This window comes from Tarenaya hassleriana, unplaced genomic scaffold (genome assembly GCF_000463585.1).
Source record: "Tarenaya hassleriana unplaced genomic scaffold, ASM46358v1 Cleome7, whole genome shotgun sequence".
NCBI classification, from domain to species: domain Eukaryota; kingdom Viridiplantae; phylum Streptophyta; class Magnoliopsida; order Brassicales; family Cleomaceae; genus Tarenaya; species Tarenaya hassleriana.
Window position 1 is genome coordinate 2353172 of NW_010969548.1, and position 20957 is coordinate 2374128.

General features: G+C 34.9%; 5 protein-coding genes across 6 annotated transcripts in view; 1 reads left to right on the plus strand and 4 right to left on the minus strand.

Annotated features, from left to right (window-relative positions):
• The first annotated feature begins 3734 nt into the window (after positions 1–3734).
• On the plus strand, positions 3735–6423 carry LOC104800885 (F-box protein SKIP16). The gene is made up of 5 exons (XM_010523869.1): positions 3735–4144; positions 4690–5385; positions 5531–5749; positions 5855–5961; positions 6175–6423. Exons 1-5 carry the CDS (start codon positions 3941–3943, stop codon positions 6251–6253), a joined length of 1305 nt encoding a protein of 434 aa, XP_010522171.1. The 5' UTR covers positions 3735–3940; the 3' UTR covers positions 6254–6423.
• A 69-nt stretch (positions 6424–6492) lies between these two features.
• On the minus strand, positions 6493–8687 carry LOC104800886 (delta-9 acyl-lipid desaturase 1-like). Of its 2 annotated transcripts, XM_019201080.1 has the most exons (6): positions 8333–8687; positions 8042–8182; positions 7781–7921; positions 7015–7121; positions 6711–6917; positions 6493–6671 (listed from the first exon to the last, which is right to left on the minus strand). In XM_019201080.1, the coding sequence occupies exons 1-5, from the start codon at positions 8627–8629 to the stop codon at positions 6719–6721; spliced, it is 885 nt and encodes a 294-aa protein (XP_019056625.1). In that variant the 5' UTR covers positions 8630–8687; the 3' UTR covers positions 6493–6671; positions 6711–6718. The 2 variants fall into 2 exon arrangements, with proteins under 2 accessions (XP_019056625.1, XP_010522172.1); XM_010523870.2 differs by having other exon boundaries at positions 6493–6917; positions 8333–8685.
• Positions 8688–10158: 1471 nt separating this feature from the next.
• LOC104800890 (delta-9 desaturase-like 3 protein) lies at positions 10159–11881 on the minus strand. The gene is made up of 5 exons (XM_010523872.1): positions 11465–11881; positions 11233–11373; positions 10979–11119; positions 10733–10839; positions 10159–10513 (listed from the first exon to the last, which is right to left on the minus strand). The coding sequence occupies exons 1-5, from the start codon at positions 11846–11848 to the stop codon at positions 10315–10317; spliced, it is 972 nt and encodes a 323-aa protein (XP_010522174.1). The 5' UTR covers positions 11849–11881; the 3' UTR covers positions 10159–10314.
• Positions 11882–13413: 1532 nt separating this feature from the next.
• On the minus strand, positions 13414–17618 carry LOC104800889 (delta-9 desaturase-like 1 protein). The gene is made up of 9 exons (XM_010523871.1): positions 17299–17618; positions 17027–17143; positions 16777–16917; positions 15779–15873; positions 15003–15384; positions 14593–14733; positions 14334–14474; positions 14111–14217; positions 13414–13807 (listed from the first exon to the last, which is right to left on the minus strand). Exons 1-9 carry the CDS (start codon positions 17596–17598, stop codon positions 13609–13611), a joined length of 1623 nt encoding a protein of 540 aa, XP_010522173.1. The 5' UTR covers positions 17599–17618; the 3' UTR covers positions 13414–13608.
• Positions 17619–20008: 2390 nt separating this feature from the next.
• The window catches only part of LOC104801541 (delta-9 acyl-lipid desaturase 1-like), a 2420-nt gene continuing 1471 nt past the window's right edge, over positions 20009–20957 (minus strand). The window contains exons 3-4 of the mRNA XM_010524850.1: positions 20561–20667; positions 20009–20395 (exon numbers count right to left, since the gene is read on the minus strand). Of these exons, the coding sequence (XP_010523152.1) occupies positions 20191–20395; positions 20561–20667 (312 nt within the window). The 3' untranslated portion in view covers positions 20009–20190. The remainder of the gene's footprint in view (positions 20396–20560; positions 20668–20957) is intronic.

Below are 20957 nucleotides of genomic sequence, written 5' to 3' on the forward strand. Positions count from 1 at the left end.
CAGAAAGCGCCTACATGGCGCCTACGTGGCATGTACGTGTTCGCCACGTAGAATACACGTGGCATTAATAATAAAAAATTAAAACAAAATTGGAAAAAATGTAAAACAAATGTGAAAAAAATATAAAAAAATGTAAATATTGTAAAAAATATAAAATTGTAAAACATTTTCAAAAAATGTAAAAATTATAAAAACTGTAAAAAATTGTAAAAAAAATGCAAAAAATTATAAAAAATTGTAAAAAAAAATGTAAAATTGTAGAAAAATGTAAAACATTTTCATAAAATGTTAAAAAATTGTAAAACAAATTGTAAAAAATTATAAATTTTTAATTTGTTTTTAAAAAAAGGGAAATTTCCAAAAAACAATCATCCAATTACGAGATAACTATCAAATTCATCACGAACTTTACAATTTTATATTTGTTACAATTTTTACAATTTTTGGAAATGTTTTGCAATTTTACATTTTTTACAATTTTTATAATTTTTTGCAATATTTTTTACAATTTTTATAATTTTTACATTTTTTGAATTTTTTTTACAATTTTTACATTTTTTTAAATTTTTTCACATTTTTATATTTTTTTTTACATTTTTATCAATTTTTTTAATTTTTTTATTATTAACGCCATGTGTATCCTACGTGGCGAACACGTACATGCCACGTAGGCGCCATGTAGGCGCTTTCTGCCTATGTGGTAAAATTAATTCTGTTGCGATGAGGATTTTGGTAAAATTTAAATTTTGAATGATGTTTTAGAAAAAAAAATCAAATTCATTATGAATTTGGAAATTTTAAAAGTTCGTGATGAATGTGATAGTTATCTCATAATTGGATGATTTTTTTGAGAATTTCCCTTATTTTTATTGACTAAACCTTGAGTTCTTATGAAGTGTAGATCAATATATATATATATATATATATATATATATATATATATTCCTGAGCAATTGGGTGAAAAATTGTCACACATATCACATTATGAGAATAGTTTCCGTTTAGGATGACATTTATTACATAACAAAATAAAAACATATGTATTCAAATGATCGTGAATAATTACAATGTATAAAATCGCCATTAAATATTTCTAAAATATCCAGAAGATTTAAATAATTTGTGCCATTATAGCATAAGACCGTTTAACAAATTTAATTAATGTTTCAAGATTTCAAAACTTAAAATGTTAGAAAAGACTATATAATAATGGCACAAATTATTTAAATCTTCTGGATATTTTAGAAATATTTAATGGCGATTTTATACATTGTAATTATTCACGATCATTTGAATACATATGTTTTTATTTTGTTATGTAATAAATGTCATCCTAAACGGAAACTATTCTCATAATGTGATATGTGTGACAATTTTTCACCCAATTGCTCAGGAATATATATATATATATATATATATATATATATATATATTGATCTACACTTCATAAGAACTCAAGGTTTAGTCAATAAAAATAAGGGAAATTCTCAAAAAAATCATCCAATTATGAGATAACTATCACATTCATCACGAACTTTTAAAATTTCCAAATTCATAATGAATTTGATTTTTTTTTCTAAAACATCATTCAAAATTTAAATTTTACCAAAATCCTCATCGCAACAGAATTAATTTTACCACATAGGCAGAAAGCGCCTACATGGCGCCTACGTGGCATGTACGTGTTCGCCACGTAGGATACACATGGCGTTAATAATAAAAAAATTAAAAAAATTGATAAAAATGTAAAAAAAAATATAAAAATGTGAAAAAATTTAAAAAAATGTAAAAATTGTAAAAAAAATTCAAAAAATGTAAAAATTATAAAAATTGTAAAAAATATTGCAAAAAATTATAAAAATTGTAATTACAATTTTTTATAATTTTTTGCATTTTTTTTACAATTTTTTTACAGTTTTTATAATTTTTACATTTTTTGAAAATGTTTTACAATTTTATATTTTTTACAATTTTTACATTTTTTTGTAATTTTTTCACATTTTTTATAATTTGTTTTACATTTTTTCCAATTTTGTTTTAATTTTTTATTATTAATGCCACGTGTATTCTACGTGGCGAACACGTACATGCCACGTAGGCGCCATGTAGGCGCTTTCTGTCTACGTGGCAAAATTAATTCTGTTCCGGTGAGGATTTTGTTAAAATTTAAATTTCGAATGATTTTTTGGAGAAAAATTTCAAATCCAGTATGAATTTGGAAATTTTGAAAGTTCGTGATGAATGTGATAGTTATCTCATAATTGGATGATTTTTTTGGGAATTTCCCTATTCAACATAGCTTGTGTTAAGAAGTGAAAAGGTGTATGTATATGTATGTATGTGTGTATATATATATATATGTTGGGGTAAAGACACAACAATGACTTGGATCATGATCATTTGAATTTAATAAAAAAGATACACATTAATAAAAATGATAAACAATATTAATGGACTCAAAATTACGAATTTTAATTGATAACATGACAATGACATATTAATCCAACGTCAACATCAACATCACATTACTACTATGTTTATAATAAATGAAATATTATTCTATAAATTTTGACATATTGGAGCAATATTAATAAGACGGTGGTGGATGACAGTCGTCTTTTCCTTCAGGGATGTTGGTGCAATTGTTTGAGCCGGACCCAGGGCTCGAACCACTTTGGAGTCTGCGGAATACGAGCCCGCGGTTCTCACGAGCGATGGGTCGGACCGATCTCTCTGGCCTCCCACACTCGACGACTTCAGTTGAACACGAAAAAATTGCGAGAAGGACAATTAAAATGACTCCGAAGATCACTTGCTTCTTCATGTTGTCAGATGTTGTAGGACAGTTCAAGATTTGTTTTCCTGATTCAAATCGAGTGTGGTAAATGTCTATATATAATATTTTCTAATTTTTTTCTTATGTTAATATGATTTCTACATTTATTTTTTAAAAGAAAATCTAAAATAGATATTTCTTTAAATATTATAAACCCAATTTTATTATAATTTTAAATTTTAAATCCATCAAATATCTCTCCCATTTAAAAGAAAATATGTCATAGACATTTTTCTTTTAGACATTCACTTTGATATTATCTTGTTACATTTATACCTTGAAAGTATTTTAAATCCACTAAATAATCTCATTTAAAATAAAATATGTAACATATGTTTTTTAGATATTTTAAATCCTACTTTGATATAAGTTTTACAATGTTTTAAATTCACTTGATATCTCTATCCTTTATTAGGAAATATATCATTACAAAACTATATTAACTGAAAAATTTATATATTTGATATTTTCAATTCATACATGTTAAATATATAAATATATAGATCCTCTCTCTACATTGTTTAAATGGGCCAGTGGATGGGTTGGAACCATGATGAGCCCAACCCATTTTGTTCCTATTAAATTTGGAATGATATGAGCTTTCACGTTGTGTTTCCATTTCAAAATTCAAACAAAGGTCCGAATCCGAACAACGCAAAGCCCAACTCTGTTCGGTTCTCGAAAACCGAACCGGTTGAACCAAAAAAGGATACCATTCTCGAAGAACCCGAGAATCGAATTGAACCAAAATAAATATTAAAAAATACGAAAAAACCGAAAATTTTTAATATCTTTAATCAGATCAAATCAAACTGAACCAAATTAAATGTAATATAATAACCGGCTGAGATTAAAAAAATATATATTAACTGAGAAATCTGAACCGAATCGAAAACCTGAAAGGTCTTTGTTTTCATGTTTGAACAGTGACCCTGAGTCACATCCGTTAAATGTGAAATTGGATAGATTTTCTCGCCGTCAAATGTCAGTTTTTGGCTCCGACATCGTCGCTCTGTTTCTTTCAGGTTCCGCCATGAACTGAAGGGCGATCAACGGAAACAACTCAAGGCAAGAGAGGGTCATTGTGTTTGGCGAAGACAAGACATGGGTTTGGAAGAGGCTGGGGATTTGGTCCTTCACATCATCTTGTCTGAATTGGGTCCCGAGGGCTCCGCTAGAGTGTCCTGTGTGAGCAAGCGCCTTAGGGTTTTTGCCTCCGAAGATTCCCTCTGGTCACTCTTCTGCTTTCGCGACCTCAATCTCTCCACGCCTCTCGATCCCCATGGAAACCTTTCTCCTTCCTTCAAGGTACTTCTTTTCTTCTTTTTTTGGCATTTCTGATTCTGGGTTTTTTTTTTTAATTTGCCGTGTAATTCGTGAATTTGGTTGAATTCGGCTCCTCTTTCGTTCCATTTCTTTGAAGACGTTCGTTCTTCTTGGTTCTATGTTTTGATAAGTTCTAGGTCATGTCCGCCACTTATAAACAATTCAAACACGTTGACAGTTTGGCATCTTCGCCATGATTGGTTGACCTTTGCGGTGCTGTGAGTTTGTTTCCTTGTATCGATGGACGGTCTCGAATCAAAATCCATTCTGAATTAACTGATTAAGACAGGACTCTTTATGTGAACGGTCATGTCCTATCATCCGTGTTGTTGTTGTCTTTTAGCGGATGGTACATACGTACATACATACATACATACTGACTTTTCAGCACATCACCGTTATCTCCAAGTTTCTTGTGCTTGACATGATGGTTCCATGATACATTCTTTATGTCTATTTGACCGTACTAAAGGAGAGAAAAATTGCATTCTATATGTTCTTAGACTGAATGTTATCTAATTCTTCAGGCGGCATATCTATCATGGAGGGAGGCTTTCGGGATGTACCCTTGGACTCTGGTTAAACGGGTTAACCGTTGTTGGGGCAATCTCAAAAGCTGGTTGAGTATAAACTTCCCCGAAGCAGAGGCTACATTGAAAAAGGGCGCCACAGAAGCCGATATTCATGAGTTGGAGAGTGCTCTGAAAGTGAAACTCCCGCTTCCGACAAGGGTTCTCTACCGTTTCTTCAACGGCCAAGAGTTCAGCTGCCAGTCTCTGGGTCTTATAGGTGGCTATTCGCTTTATTCTCACGTGGTTAATGTCTCCTTGCTGCCTCTTGGGGGCGTGATTAAAGAAACGAAGGAAATCATCCGCCAGCTTGGTTTCTCGAGGAGATCGAAGTATATAGTTGTGGCGGTATCATCCACATTCAATTTCAAAGTCTTTTTCCTCAACTGCGCTAATGGGCAGCTTTATGTCGGGACGAGGAATTTAGTGACGGAAGGGGAAATGCTTCCATGTGTGCCCGATTCTCTGATAAGGTCGGTCCACGATGTTAGTGGCGAACAGCAACAGGATGGGATGCTGCTTTGGTTGGAAGAACATGTCCGCCGATTACAAAATGGCACCATAAAAATCCGTGAACAGGAAAACACCAAAACTATCAGTTTGTTCCCGGAGATTCCTCCCTTGTGTTCTGTTGCTGCGACAAACGGTGTGCAGGTAAGTCGTATAAACCGGGGTATCATTCAAGGTTTCATCTTTTGCGTCTTTTGTATCTGTTGGCCGTTGAAGTTGCTTCTGATTCTGGTTTTAGCGTCAGTAGGTATTAGGCTGTGTGATTTCCCCCTTAAACTCTGTGCTGCAGGTCCGTGCATCATCGGTTTTTATTCCCGAGGTAGCTGATCTGCAAAGCGAAACGCAGAAATACTGGTACGCGTATACAATCCGCATGTCTCTCCTGCCGGAAGGCTGCATCTTAAACGGGATACACCATAGTTCATGCCAACTGCATATGAGACATTGGCTTATCCGTGCCAATAATGCTATAATAGATGATGTCAATGGAGAAGCTGTCATAGGAATGGTATAATAATCTCTTTTGCCACTAGCTACTGTATTTTGATAAAGAACGGTTTTGTCTTGTCTTACCGTATATACGAACATCATAACGTGATCTGTGGAATTATAGTACCCTTTCCTTCGAGCCGGATCAGAGGAATTCGTGTACGAGAGTTGCTCCAGCCTTCCTGCTGCTTCTGGTTCGATTGAAGGCTCTTTTACATTTGTGCCCGGAAGGTATACCCTTCTTAACAATATGATACGTATCTGCACTTAACCTTGTTTAGGCCTTTGCCCTCTTTCCACTTTTTATAGAATCTAAGTGTACTGTTTGCTTTGTGATCAAACTTTGGACTTGACACGATAAGACCACCTCGTAGTTTTTGATATTTGTTCTTTGATTATATTATCGATCTCTTATCGGGGTTTTGTTCTTTTTGGTTATTGTAGTCTGACAGATCCAAAAGGCGGTCCATTCGAAGCGAAGGTGGCGGAGTTTCCCCTCCAGCTGCCGGATTACATTTTCTAGCATAATCTTGGGTCATGATCCTCATCGTCATCGTCCGTACTGTGTGGCTGTGTGCTTAAACAAGGCCAACAATGGCGGTTTGCGAGTACGTTTGTTTATGATTCTGCAGTTCTTGTGGTCGACTCGTAATTCTTACTACAATAAGATAAATCGAAGTTACATTTCGAATACGTTCGAGGATATATATATATAGTTTGATAAACTGATAAACTGAAGGCTTTCGGAAGAAACAGATTCAATTGAACTAAATTTCATCACGTATATGCTTGTCTCAATAATGTTCTTAGCTCGCTCTTGTGTTAAACCACGGCAAGAAGACCATCGAGTGGTCGTCACGACAACAGCTTAAACTAGTTGATACATATAGAACACCGTCTCGAGATTTCGAAAACGTAGATATATAGTTAAGTAGATATATGAGAGTCGATTATATAGGAAGACCTTTTGTAAATATAAGCATCCTCGTCAACGGACCAAAGCCATGCGACGTAGCTGAGCTTGCGAGGGCAATTTCACGTCGGTGGCCAACCCGACGGTCTCGAGAAATCGGATGATATACCAAGAGATGTCGACCTGCCACCACTCGAGGCCTTGTCTCGCCGACGACTCGAACGCGTGGTGATTGTTATGCCAACTCTCCCCGAATGAAAATACCGACAACCACCTGCATGTATATGGGTACATAAACATATGTACTATACGAATAAGATACGTATATATGTACGTAAAAGTTACGGAAGAGGGTACGTAATATATAATACCAAACGTTACGAGAAGTGTCGTTGGTCTTCCAAGCACGATTGCCCCAAACATGGCAAAGCGAGTTTATAAGACAAGTCACGTGATGCTCGAGGACTATCCCGATACCCTGCATGCATGCCACCCATAATATTGAAAAATCAATAACATATTTAATTTAGAATTGTTGTTATATATATATACTCCCTCTGTTTCACTTTATCTGAGATCTTAGATATTTTTTGTTGTTGTTTATATTATGTTTTGTTTTTCATTTTTCTATTCATATTGTTTGTCTTTTTTCCACCAAACTTACCTTTATATAAACGTCAATAATGTTACAAAATATTTAATAATCTTAAAAAAAAAGAGAGTGACGTTTAAGGTAACTAATTTCTTTTATATTTCTCTACGCAAATATAAATTGGTATGAAAAATGTGCTTCACATTAAAAAACGTGGTATATATTTGCGGACCCAAAACATTTTATGAATGGGGCCACTAATGTATATACATATAAGTTTATAAGTATAAACTTCATTTTATTGGGGGTAATATAATAATTTTATATAAAATTTATGAAGAAAACAATTTTTTTTCTACAAGTTGTGGGGGCTGACCCCATTATTGATCAAATGGGTCCGCCAATGTGTATGATAGCATGCCATCACATCACATCGCCCGACGTTATATTTACAGAGATTTGAAGTCCATAGGTCAAGCGTGCGCGTATAATATACGTTTTGTTCTTTCCATTTCCGGTAAGAAGAAAAAAAAAGGGATAAATACCATTCCCCATGCAAGGAAGGGGAAACCGCCCCACGAATAGAGGAGGACACCAAACCCTAAAATGTGGAATATGACCGTTCTCTGAAGAAACCTATAGAACCACTGCCGCTTCAAGTCCTCTACGTTGCTGCGCCTCCCACACTGTGATCCCAAACAAATGATTACACATTTTAATCATTCGGTTTTGTTACAAAGATTGCGAAAATGCAACATATATACACATATATATAAATATATATGATATCCTTATGGAAATGCCACCTTTTGTACAACATAAGCAGCGTCGAATAGCCATAGAATGTGGCTGAACCAAAACCCTTCGATAGGGCTATGCGGGTCGCGGTCGGAATCCGTAAACTGATGATGGTACCGGTGAATGCTCACCCAATCGATTGGATCTCCCTACACAAGAAAACAAAGCGAAAGTTTGGGAAATAGCACGTACGAAATATATACACATCTTTGCATATACAATATACAATCTAAGTGAGTAACGAGATTAGTATCGATTAGAAAGACGAGTCGGTCCAAAAGGCTTTTAGCTATGCGTACCTGAAGAGCGAGGAGGCCACAGTAAGCAAAGAAATACTCGAGCCATTTCGGAAGCTTGTAGCTTCGATGAGCCAAGTTCCGATGGTACGACACCGTGATTCCGAGTCCGCCCACCGTGTAGACCGCGAGAGCTAGCCGAAGAGCTCGGCGGTTGAAGTGAAATGGCGCCAAGAGACAGAGGAAATGCACGAACAAGAACATGGAGGCCTTTACGACATCCAACCTCTTCCACTTTCTTCCCCAAAATGCCCTCCTCTCCGACATCATTCTCTCTGGTTTCTCGCTCGTGCCCACCATAGAGAACTTGGCGTATAACGTCGTGGTTCGGATAGTAACTATTATGGATGTGGGTTTTATAGGTAATAAATGAAATTAATTACAGTCCATGGGTTAGTTAACAGATGACTCGGTTAAAACGGACGGACCACTTGATATATATAGGAATAAAAAAATTGATTGCAGTTGGGACGTAGCCGGTGAGACCTTATCAAATTTATCATGTCACAATGCTCGATATTGACTCCTCATACCATGGTCCGATATTTATATATATGTACATATTTTTAAACTCTCATTATGGTTTCTCGAGATGGACGAAATTCAGTTGGTGGCAATTAAGATCCATTTTAAATTAGTTTTGTAGTTATATTACTAATAACTAGGTATTTTTCTCTAACACATAATTAATTAATTAATTTCTTACAGGGCTTTAATTTTGTTTTGCTGCTTTTAATTAATTGCCCGATAGCGAGTCCAGAAATGGTGGTCCGGTGGTGTGGGAGCACAAGGTGTTCTCCCACACTTCGGGTTCGAATACCACCGGGACAATCACCAATATCAAAAGAAAAATTAGCCAATAACGAATGTGAATGCACATTTAAGTTAATGAATGCTAAACAACAAGAAGATTTGACAATTTCCTTACTCATGCAAATATATATACCGTGGGTGGTGTTGCTTTCGTCAATTGATGGTGAATTGGACCACATTTTCTTCTTCAATTTTTTTGCCCCCGACTTTTTGACGATTGCAAAAGTGGGTTTGCCTTTTTCTTTTTTTTTTAAAAAAAAAAATCAGGGTGGGAGTTTTTGTTTTTATAATTCAAAAGTTAAAAAAAAAATCAAAATTTCACTATCTTTATCAGTTGAGTCACCTTGTAATAATTAAGGATTAGGATTGAAAGCTAAGTACACACGTTTTATTACCTCATCAAGTCGATGTCTTTTTCCACCTCGCAAATCCTAGGAATTATAATTCCGTGTCCAAATTCTTATCCATTAATACGGTGGGTATATATTTAAGAGTTTTGTCCACTCATCAAGTGGACCACGTACGTGTGTTTTTTATGATCGAACAGTAATTAACGTCCTGATTTCTTTTGTCGATCATACTAGAATGGTAACAATAGTTTTTAAAATAACACAAGTTATTTTATTAAAAAAAATTAAAATCATTAAGGTAGTGTACTGTATACGCGGTACAATCGTCGGTCCACAAAAACAAGATATTTTATTTGATCCAAGAAACGTCTAATTTGTAATCATGATAGCAGCAAGACAATAAATATTCCCTCCGTTATATCGTTTTAGATTTTTTCATAGTTTTTTAAAAAATATAAAAACAAATCACATATAACCACATTTCATATTTTATCAATGATTATGAAGTTAAATATTTTTTTAATTATGAATAAAATTAGAATATTTCTTATAAAAAAACAACTAGAATTTAAAATCTAAAACGATATCTATTAAGGTACAAATAAATATTCTATTAAACGACAACTAATCAGAAACAGAGGGAATAACCGATTATAATCCATGTAATAAATATCTTTACTGACGGCTGACTCGGTCAATTTATTTATTGTATATTTTACGTCATTTAAACATAAAATTTTCGCTTGCATAACACATGTAAATTTTAAACTGGTACTATAAGGATGAGATTGGGATCGAATATCGGACAAATATTTTGCATGTTCAATGAATTAGAGCCATCCTCCGTATCTGGGAGTTGGTCGGGAGCTTCACGTCGGTGGCCAATCTGACAGCCTCGAGGAATCTAATGACGTACCAAGTGAGGTCTATCTGCCACCACTCGAGGCCGTGCCTGGCTGATGACCCGAATGCGTGGTGATTGTTGTGCCAACTTTCGCCGAACGAGGATACGCTCAGCCACCTGAATATCCATTTCAGTTTTTTCTCTTAGTTGATTTCATAAACTCGAAACAGAACAATGCATGTCTTGGTCCATAAATTACATTTTCTTACTTAAACTATAAATGGAGAGACATGATGTGATATCATGATCATGAATGTTCATGTATATGATCCATTTACATGGGTATTTCATTTAGAAATGTATTCATAAGAATGAATTGCAAAAAGGGTACAATACCAAACGTTGCGAGAGGTGTCGTTGGTCTTCCAAGCTCGGGATCCCCAAACATGGCATGCTGAGTTTATCAGCCAAGTCGTGTGGTATCCGAACGTGATACCGACGCCCTATACAATAAAATCTTGTATTAGAAAGTATGTAAGATATATATATATATATATATATATATATATATATAGCTATCGGTTTGTAACGAATGGAAATATTAATTAAGATATTAAAAAAAAGAATATAAATATATTTTACCATGCCCCATGCAACGCAGGGAAACCCACCCCAAAAATATAGGGTGATCGAAAGCCCTAAGACGTGGAGACCAAGGGTCCTTTGAAGGAATCTGTAGAACCATTGCTGCTTCAAGTCTCCCACATTGTTACGCCCTCCACACTGTTCGAATATATTAATATATATGTATATCAAATCATGCTTTGAACGTGACAGTTCGTGTGTATATTTATATGATAATTAGGATATGGATCACTAATTTAATAAGTGATTGCCTTTTCTCTTATGTACTCGGTGTCAAATATCCATATGAAGTGGCTGAACCATAATCCTTCGAGTGGGCTGTGTGGATCACGATCCGAATCAGTGAATTGGTGGTGGAAACGATGGACGCTTACCCAATCAATTGGATGACCCTAGAACACAATTGCTTTGCACATTAACAAAATACGGACTTACATTTTACATTTTCACTTAAAAAATAGAGAGAATGAATAATTGGCTGACCTGAAGAGCGAAAAGGCCGATATAAGCGAAGAGATACTCAAGCCATTTCGGAAGCTTGAAGCTTCGGTGAGCCAAGTTCCTATGGTAAGACAGCGTAATGCCGAGTGAAACCACGGGGTAAAGCGTCAAACTGAGCCTGAGGGCTTCCCATGTGAAGTAAAATGGCGCCAAGAGACAAAGCAAATGCGAAGATGCGACCGTCAATGTCCTTATAACATCGATCCGCTTCCACTGTCTTCGGAAGTAAGGTCTCCTCTTTCTGCTCATCTTTTCATTCAACGACGTCTTTCCCCTACTGTAATCTCCCCCTTCTTCTGACTGTAATCTTTTCATCAGGCGTGGCTGCGTGAACTTTTGACGGGTTGAATGAACTGAGGAAATCATGAATCAGTGTTAGTTTTAATTGTATTTCCAGGATTTGAGATATCTCGATTAATTTGGTGAGGCTTAGTTGCTTTCATATGCCCGTTTTTGTGCGTACAATATGGTACCTTGCGGGGGTTATCGTGTTCTTCGGTGTACTTGTGTAATAATTAAGACATTTCGTACACTCTACAACGTGGGGTGTCTCGCGAGGTAGTTTGTACTTTGTATATGCACAAGCAGTTACATAAAGTTCCATGTCAATACATATATTTAAGAGTTTGTGGACCCTAAACTCATATATAGCGACGTCCTGGTTTCTTTCTCAATCACTTGCATTATCTAATGGAATAGTGAAATGGCGTTGAAAATAATAAAAATGTTATTATTAAAAACAATTATATTGTTTTATTAATCAAGCTAAAACTTCATGAAATGTAAATCAATAGACATTACATGCTAAGTAGACGGAACCAAACGCGGTTAGCTCAATTGGGTTTTCTGTTAATTTTAAATGGATCACTATACGTCAGTTTCTAAATTAATTAGCTACACGCGTTCACATAAATTAATTAGCTCAATTGATCTGTGATATTCCATTGCTCCGTGGATGTATATGCATATGTGTGTGCCTGTTTATGCGTATGTATGTATATGCTGAAATAAAAATGGTAAAACAAATATCTTTAAGGTAGTGTACAGATGCACACGCTGAAACACATGGTACGTATCAGCGTGTAAAACGGGTTGGTTCGGTCCGATGTAGTTCGAGTCGTTCCGATTTGGAAAAATTTTAGTCCAATATCCCACCTCGCCCTGTTTTTTAACGAGGCAAAAATAGATCAATCCAAACGAGTTAAAAATAGACCAACCCAATCAAAATCACCTTAGTCCGCGAAATGGGTCCGCCAATGTGTATGATAGCATGCCATCACATCACATCGCCCGACGTTAAATATTAAAAATATTTAAAAATGTTTTAGATATTTAAAAATATTTAAAATATAATAAAAATAAAATTTTAAACAAAACAAACTAAATATTTAATAAAAATATAATTTGTATATAAAAATATTAAAAAAACTATTTTTTTCTAGTCCGCGAGCCAACCCCTGGACTCACGAACTGGCTTTTCACGAGCTTGTCACGAGACGGGCTCGCTCGTTTGGCCCATTTGTTTCTGTGTTCAAATATTCTGAGCCTAACTCGAAAAAATATGAACGAACTTGCCAATCAACTCACAAGTCGGATTCGTTTTACACCCCTAATATGTAGAATCGTCGGTCCACAAAAACAAGATATTTTATATGATTCAAAAAGCAACTAATTTATACTTATGATATCAGCAAGCCAATAAATACTTCGTCTATTTTTCAATACATGTCGTTTTAGATTTTTTCCTGTTTTTAAAAATATATATAAAAAAGTCAGATATAACCTCATTACAATCATATTTTTATTAATGATTACGAAATTAGATATTTTTAATTATAGATAAAATTAGATTTTTTTTTAAAAAAATTGTCTAGAAAATCTAAAATGACATTTATTAAGGTACCGAAAATATTCTCTTAAAAGACAACTAATAAAAAACAAAGGGAGTAACCATATGAATTGTACTCCATGTAATAAATATCTTTATTGACGTCTGACTCAGTCAGTTTATTGATTCTATATCTTACGTCATTAAAACATCAAATATCGTTTGCATAACACGTAAATTTTAAACTGGTACTATAAGGATGAGAATGGGATCGAAATCAGACAAATATTTTGCATGTTCAATGAATTAGAGCCATCCTCTGTTTCTGGGACTCGGTCGGGAGCTTCACGTCGGTGGCCAATCCGACAGCCTCGAGGAATCTAATGACGTACCAAGTGAAGTCTATCTGCCACCACTCGAGGCCATGCCTGGCCGATGACCCAAATGCGTGGTGATTGTTGTGCCAACTTTCGCCGGACGAGAATACGCTCAGCCACCTGAATATAAATTTCAACTTTTCATCTTGTTATCACAAATTCAATATCATGTTTGCGCCAATTGTTTTTTAGATTGACAGTACAGAAGTATAGAAAAACAAGAACCCGAAACAAAACCACTTTTGTCAAATGCATGTCTTGATCCATAAACTTATACAGTTTTTTTTACTTCAACTATAAATGGAGAGGCATATCATCATGACCATGAATGTGCAATTGGGCATGTATATGTTATCCACTTAGATTGGTATTTTCATTTAGAATTGTGCATTATAAGAATGAATTGCAAAGAGGGTACAATACCAAACGTTGCGAGAGGTGTCGTTGGTCTTCCAAGCTCGGGATCCCCAAATATGGCATGCTGAGTTTATCAGCCAAGTCGTGTGGTATCCGAACGTGACATCGACGCCCTATACAATAAAATCTTCTCTTAGAAAGTATGTAAGATATATATATAGCTATCGGTTTGTAATGAATACAAATATTAATTAATATATTTTTTAAAAAAGGAAATATAATATTTTACCATGCCCCATGCAACGCAGGGAAACCCACCCCAAAAATATAGGATGGTCGAAAACCCTAACACGTGGAGACCAAGGGTCCTTTGAAGGAATCTGTAGAACCATTGCTGCTTCAAGTCCCCCACGTTGTTACGCCCTCCACACTGTTCGAATATATTAATATATATGTATATCAAATCATGCTTTGAACGTGACAGTCCGTGTGTGTGTATATATATATATGATAATTAGGATATGGAGACTGATTTAGTAAGTGATTACCTTTTCTCTTATGTACTCGGTGTCAAATATCCATATGAAATGGCTGAACCAGAATCCTTCGAGCGGACTATGTGGATCACGTTCCGAATCAGTGAACTGGTGATGGAAACGATGGATGCTAACCCAATCGATTGGATCACCCTAGAACACAATTTTTTTTTCACATTAACAAAAGACAGATTTATATTTTATATTTTCACTAAAAAAAGAGAGAATGAATAAAAATAATTTGTTAACACTAAATCCGTAAATATAAATGTTTTTACAATAAGGAAAATCCGTGGGTAACATCTCTACGTACAAATAGCAAAGTTCATGATACCAAATCCAAATAAAATCGGAGAGTCATAATAAATAGTTATAGACGTTTAAAAAACCATGACCAAAGAGAGAATGAGTAATTGGCTCACCTGAAGGGCGAAAAGGCCGATATAAGCGAAGAGATACTCGAGCCATTTTGGGAGCTTGAAGCTTCGGTGAGCCAAGTTCCTATGGTAAGACAGCGTAATGCCGAGCGAAGCCACAGGGTAAAGTATCAAACTGAGCCTGAGGGCTTCCCATGTGAAATGAAATGGCGCCAAGAGACAAAGCAAATGCGAAGACCCGACCGTCATTGTCCTTATAACATCGATCCGCTTCCACTGTCTTCGGAAGTAAGGTCTCCTCTTTCTGATCATCTTTTCATTCAACGACGTCTTTCCCATACTGTAATCTTCCCCTTCTTCTGACCGTGAGCTTAGCCTTGCGTTTTTCATCAGGCGTGGCTCGTGAACTTTTGACGGGTTAAATGAACTGAGGAAATCATGAATCAGTGTTAGTTTTAATTGTATTTCCAGGATTTGAGATATCTCGATTTGGGTGAGGCTTAGTTGCTTTCATATGCCCGTTGCGTGTGTACAATATGGTACCTTGCGGAGGTTGTCGTGTTCTTTGGTGTACTTGTGTAATAATTAAGACATATCGTACTGTAAAAATATCATCCACACGAGCCATGCGATGGCCTATCCAATTATCTCGAGAAATCGTATGATATACCAAGAGAATACAGATAACCATCTTCTCGAGGATATTATACGTGTAATCAACTTTAGTATGCAATTGTCTTCCGGAATTTGATTATTAAGTGCAAACGTTCATATGTCTATTTATGTAAACAGGCGTTACGGAAAAGGGTACGTAATAATACCAAACGTTGGGAGTCCTCCAAGGACGATTGCCCGGAACATGACAAAGTGAGTTTATAAGATAAGTCACGTGATACTCGAGGACTATCCCGGCACCCTGCATGCATGCCACCCAAAATTTAACAATCAGTAACATATTTAATTTAGAATTATTGTTATATATATATATATATATGTATATATATTGCATCCCTCTGTTTCACTTTATTTGATGTTTTAATGTTTTTTGTTGTTTATATTTTTTTTCTTCATTTTTCTATTGACATATCTTTTTTTCTTCCAAATTGAATTACATTTCGTATAAAAGTCAGTATAATACAAAAATATTTAATAATGTTAGAAACAAGTAATGGCATTTCATGTAAAGTATAATTGTTCTCAACACGTGCGTACGTGTACGTGAGCTAGTATATAATATATAATAGTCGGAAGTCACTTGAGCGTAGTCTTTCATAAAAATAAAAAAAAAAATAAAAAAAAAAACTTGTTTGGCTAGTCATGCATGGGCCGATTAACTCCCTCCTGGAAAACCCTAGATCGTAGACATTTAGTATCAAATGGAACAACATATTTCTAACAAAAAATCATACAAAATTACAAATTACCTTTACCGGAAAAAACATATTTCTAAAAAAATTAAAGGGGCAAAAATCCAGACATATTGCGGCTATTTTTGACACAAAAGGAATTACGACGATATTTTTAGTAAAAAAGATTTTGAGATCAATGGGGGAATAACGTTGATTCTTTTTTCTCTCTCTCTCTCTTTTTTATATATATTTCACTAAGAAAATATAAATTGGTATGAAAAAAAATGTGCATTAACATTTAAGAAATGCGGATATCATTTGCAACCAACTTACGTTAGTATAGAATAGTACAAGCTCCTTTGGTTATGTTTTAATAGACAAAGCCATGACAAGCGTGCGCGTGTAATATATGTTTTGTTCTTTCCATTTCCGGTAAGAAGGAAAAAAAAGAAGAAAAAGGGGATAAATACCATTCCCCATGCAAGGAAGGGGAAACCGCCCCACGAATAGAGGAGAACACCAAACCCTAAAACGTGGAATATGACCGTTCTCCGAAGAAACCTATAGAACCACTGCCGCTTCAAGTCCTCTACGTTGCTGCGCCTCCCACACTGTGATTCCAAACAAATGATTACACATTTTAATCATTCGGTCTTGTTACAAAGATTGCGAAAATGTAACAAATATATGGTGAGCTTATTCGAAATTTGGATTACACACATAAGCAGCGTCGAATAGCCATGGAATGTGGCTGAACCAAAACCCTTCGATAGGGCTATCCGGGTCACGGTCGGTATCGGTGAACCGATGAATGCTCACCCAGTCGATTGGATCTCCCTATACATCAAAACATATTTTAGCCATGCAGAACGTGTGTGTGTGTATATATATAATCCAAATGAGTAACGAGATTAGTTTTCTCTGTAGTGCTCGTTTTTTGATAAGCAGAATCCAGAGACGAGTCGGTCCAAAAGGCTTTTAGTTATGCGTACCTGAAGAGCTAAAAGGCCGCAGTAAGCAAACAAATACTCGAGCCATTTCGGAAGCTTGAAGCTTCGGTGAGCCAAGTTCCCGCGGTATGAGGCCATGATACCGAGTCCGCCCACCGTGCAGACCACGAGAGCTAGCCGAAGAGCTCGGCGGTTGAAGTGAAATGGTGCCAAGAGACAGAGAAAATGTACGAAGAAAAACGTGGAGGCTTTGACAACATCCAATCTCTTCCAATTTCTTCCCAAAAATACCCTCCTCTCCGACAGTGACATCGTTTTCTCAGGTTTCTCAGCCGCGCCCATCTTAGAGAACTTGAGTTTCACTTTCGTGGTTTGGGTAATAAACTATTATATGGGATGTGGTTTTATAGTGATTATGTGAAATCAAATGCATTTCGTGGGTTAGTTAGTTAACGCATGATTCGTTCCAAATGGACATCCACTTGATCAGAATCAAGGTGGTTGGGACGTCATCAGTAAGATCTAAACCAATTGACGTGTCACCACGCTTGTAATCGACTACTCGTACTTCGGCACGATTTTTGTATATTTTTTTTGGTCGGTGGTAATTAAAATTCATTTTAAAGTGGTGCTGCCCAACCACAAGGCCACCCCACTCGAGTTATGTTATTTTCTTATGTGACTAATTAAGACTTTCAATTTAAGAGTTTTTTTTGGGAATTTTAAAATCCAAAAACTAAAAGAAAATTAATAATCAAGTTTTTATAAAATTAGTTTTTTTTAAAAAAAAAAACTTGAAAAACCATTTTGATTAAAAAAAATGAACTATTATCATTCAAAGTCCAAAGTCTAAGTAATAGTTTAAACCCAAAAAAAAAAGTCTAAGTAATAGCGAATATGAGAGTTATGTAACTAACCAAGGCTAATCAATAAGAAGATTTGACAATTTTGTTAATTATATATACTCCTGTAATGTATATATACTAAGTAGTTCACAGTATGATCCATGTCATTTAATACCCTTTTTTTTCACCCATCATTTTGATGCATAAACAGCTACGTTACAAAATTTGTTTATTTCTTATTAATTAACAAACATACAATTGAACAATATATATAAGATAAAAAAATTCAAATAACAAAACGGCCCCACTATTTCAATAGGCAATCAATGTATTAATCATTTTAAAATTAATATTTAACTAATAACCACAATTGTACTTCAGTTTTTCATGTGCTGAAGTTGATTAGATTCAACGAATTTTAGGTATTAGTTAGATGTCTAAATAACCATTAACATATGTGGTAGGTAGTATGTAAGAGTTTGTGGACTAGTGATGTCAAAATGAGCCAGGCTTTGGCTCGTTTTTTATCGAATTGGACCGAAAAAATAAAAGACCAAATAAAAACGGGCCGAACGAGCCTGCTCGCGACGAGCCCGAGCCCATCCGGGCTAGCTCGCGAGCTGACATTAAAAAAATATTAGGGTTTCATACTTTAATTTCTTCACTTCTTATGTTTATATAGCAAATTAAAATTCATGATATGTTGATGTTGGTGTATATTTTTTGTTATATTTTGATGTTGTTGGTGTATGAAATTTTTTATATTGATGTTGATGTATATTTTTTGTTATATTTTGATGTTGTTAGTGTATTACACTTTTTTATGTTTGTTTGGTTTTGTTAATTTTTTTTTAATTTAGATATAGTTTTATGGATTGTTATGTTAAATATTTTATGTTATATTGTATGACTTCAAAATATTGTTACGTAGACTTTAAATGATTAAATTTTTATATAAGTTTTAAAAAATTTCGAATAATTAGATAAAAACGGGCTGGCTCGCGAGCCGGCTCGGAGCTCGGACAATTTGGTATGGGTCAGAGTTTTTCTAGCTCGTAAAAAAACGGGCCGAACGGGCTGAGCCAAAAATGAGCTGGCTCGAGACGAGCCGGTCCGGGCCGGTCCGAGCCAGCCCGCTTTACATCACTATTGTGGACCGGTTATCTGATTATGACCATAAACTAATATAAAGCGACGTCTTGGTTTCTTGGCCAATCACGTAAGTTATCTAGGAGTGGCTTAATCGGTTTTGGATCGGGTTCGGTTAGATTATTTTAGAGTTCAGTTATTTCGGTTTTAGAACAATTATAACCGTACGGTTCTTATATTGATTTCGGTTCAGTTCGGTTCGGTTATATTCTGTTATGGTACAGTTCGTTGTGATAAAAATACTCATTTTCTTAAAAAATATTTATAGTTTTTGGGATTATTTTTTATTCGGTTAGGTTTTACATCTAATTCAGTTCGATTATAGTTATACATTATTCGGTTCGGATCAATTCGGTTATTAGCCAAATAAGTCACCCTTATAGTTATCTAATAGAGCATTAATATAACGTTTAAAATAATAAAAATGTTATTATTACAAAAATTATACTATTTTATTAATCAATCAAAAACTACACGAAATATAAATGTGTAATTAATTTTGTGGTTATAATAATTAATATGCGTATATGAATATGTAAAATTTTTCAAAATTTATTATTATTATTATTTTTATTATTATTAATTAATATTATTAAATATTAAGGATTGATGATGTAGCATGTACGACTAGGATGCAATGTTAGTATTAAATAATATTTTTTTTTTTCGTTCAGGTTTTTATTTGCCAATTTTTAAAAGTATAAGGTTTTTTTGGATAAAAAAATAAAGAGTTTAAATTGCGATGAGAGAAAAGTATAGAGTTTTTTTAGGGATTACCCCTAATATCTTTATTGATAGATGAATCCACTTTATATTTTATTTGAATTTATATTCTACATCATTAAAACATTAAATATCGTTTGAATAAATAACGCGTAAATTTTAAATAAATTCTATAAGGATGAGATTGGGATCGAATTCGGACAAATATTTTGCATGTTCAATGGATCAGATTCAGAGCCATCCTGCGTTTCTGGGACTCGGTCGGGAGCTTCACGTCGGTGGCCAATCCGACAGCCTCGAGGAATCTAATGACGTACCAAGTGAGGTCTATCTGCCACCACTCGAGGCCATGCCTGGCCGATGACCCAAATGCGTGGTGGTTGTTGTGCCAACTTTCGCCGAACGAGAATACGCTCAGCCACCTGAATATCCGTTTCAGTTTCTCCTCTCGATATCACAAACTCAATATCATGTTTTTCTTGTGTATGTATGCTTTCCATTTAAGCCCGATTTATGTTCAATAATAGATTAGTATTTTCATTTACAATTATTGTGCATAAGAATGAATTGGAAAGAGGGCACAATACCAAACGTTACGAGAGGTGTCGTTGGTCTTCCATGCTCGGGATCCCCAAATATGGCATACTGAGTTTATAAGCCAAGTCATGTGGTATCCGAACGTGAGAGCGACGCCCTACAAAATAAATCTCGTCATTCACCATCAAATTTGTCATGCATACGCACATATACGTACATGAATACGTACATGTATGCATGCCTGTCTACGTGTGAGTACAAATAATTTCTAGAGTCTGAATTAATGCGGGACCAGTCAGAATGACGTCTGAACGTCCACTTTGATTATGCCTAAAAAGGGGATACCAGACCGCTTTTAATTTCGTCAAGCTTTAGCATATATAGAAAGTACGTAATATATATATATATATATATATATATATATATATATATAAAAAATATAGATAT

Bases quoted from the DNA above. Each gene is read 5' to 3' on its own strand.
- LOC104800889 (XM_010523871.1), bottom strand. From the start codon at position 17,598: ATGGGCGCGGCTGAGAAACCTGAGAAAACGATGTCACTGTCGGAGAGG. The intron at 15,385-15,778 runs GTATTATTACGT...TGATTTCCTCAG, and splicing joins TGGAGGACTCCCAACGTTTG to TTCATTTAACCCGTCAAAAG. The intron at 14,734-15,002 runs GTGAGCCAATTA...ATTGTGTTCTAG, and splicing joins TCGGCCTTTTCGCCCTTCAG to GGTGATCCAATCGATTGGGT.
- LOC104800886 (XM_019201080.1), bottom strand. From the start codon at position 8,629: ATGGTGGGCACGAGCGAGAAACCAGAGAGAATGATGTCGGAGAGGAGG. The intron at 7,122-7,780 runs GTATTTATCCCT...GCATGCATGCAG, and splicing joins CCTTCCTTGCATGGGGAATG to GGTATCGGGATAGTCCTCGA. The intron at 6,918-7,014 runs GTATTATATATT...ATATACATGCAG, and splicing joins GACACTTCTCGTAACGTTTG to GTGGTTGTCGGTATTTTCAT.
- LOC104800885 (XM_010523869.1), top strand. From the start codon at position 3,941: ATGGGTTTGGAAGAGGCTGGGGATTTGGTCCTTCACATCATCTTGTCT. The intron at 4,145-4,689 runs GTACTTCTTTTC...CTAATTCTTCAG, and splicing joins ACCTTTCTCCTTCCTTCAAG to GCGGCATATCTATCATGGAG. The intron at 5,386-5,530 runs GTAAGTCGTATA...TCTGTGCTGCAG, and splicing joins CTGCGACAAACGGTGTGCAG to GTCCGTGCATCATCGGTTTT.
- LOC104800890 (XM_010523872.1), bottom strand. From the start codon at position 11,848: ATGATTTCCTCAGTTCATTCAACCCGTCAAAAGTTCACGCAGCCACGC. The intron at 11,374-11,464 runs GTCAGCCAATTA...ATTGTGTTCTAG, and splicing joins TCGGCCTTTTCGCTCTTCAG to GGTCATCCAATTGATTGGGT. The intron at 10,840-10,978 runs GTAAAATATATT...TTTATTGTATAG, and splicing joins CCTGCGTTGCATGGGGCATG to GGCGTCGGTATCACGTTCGG.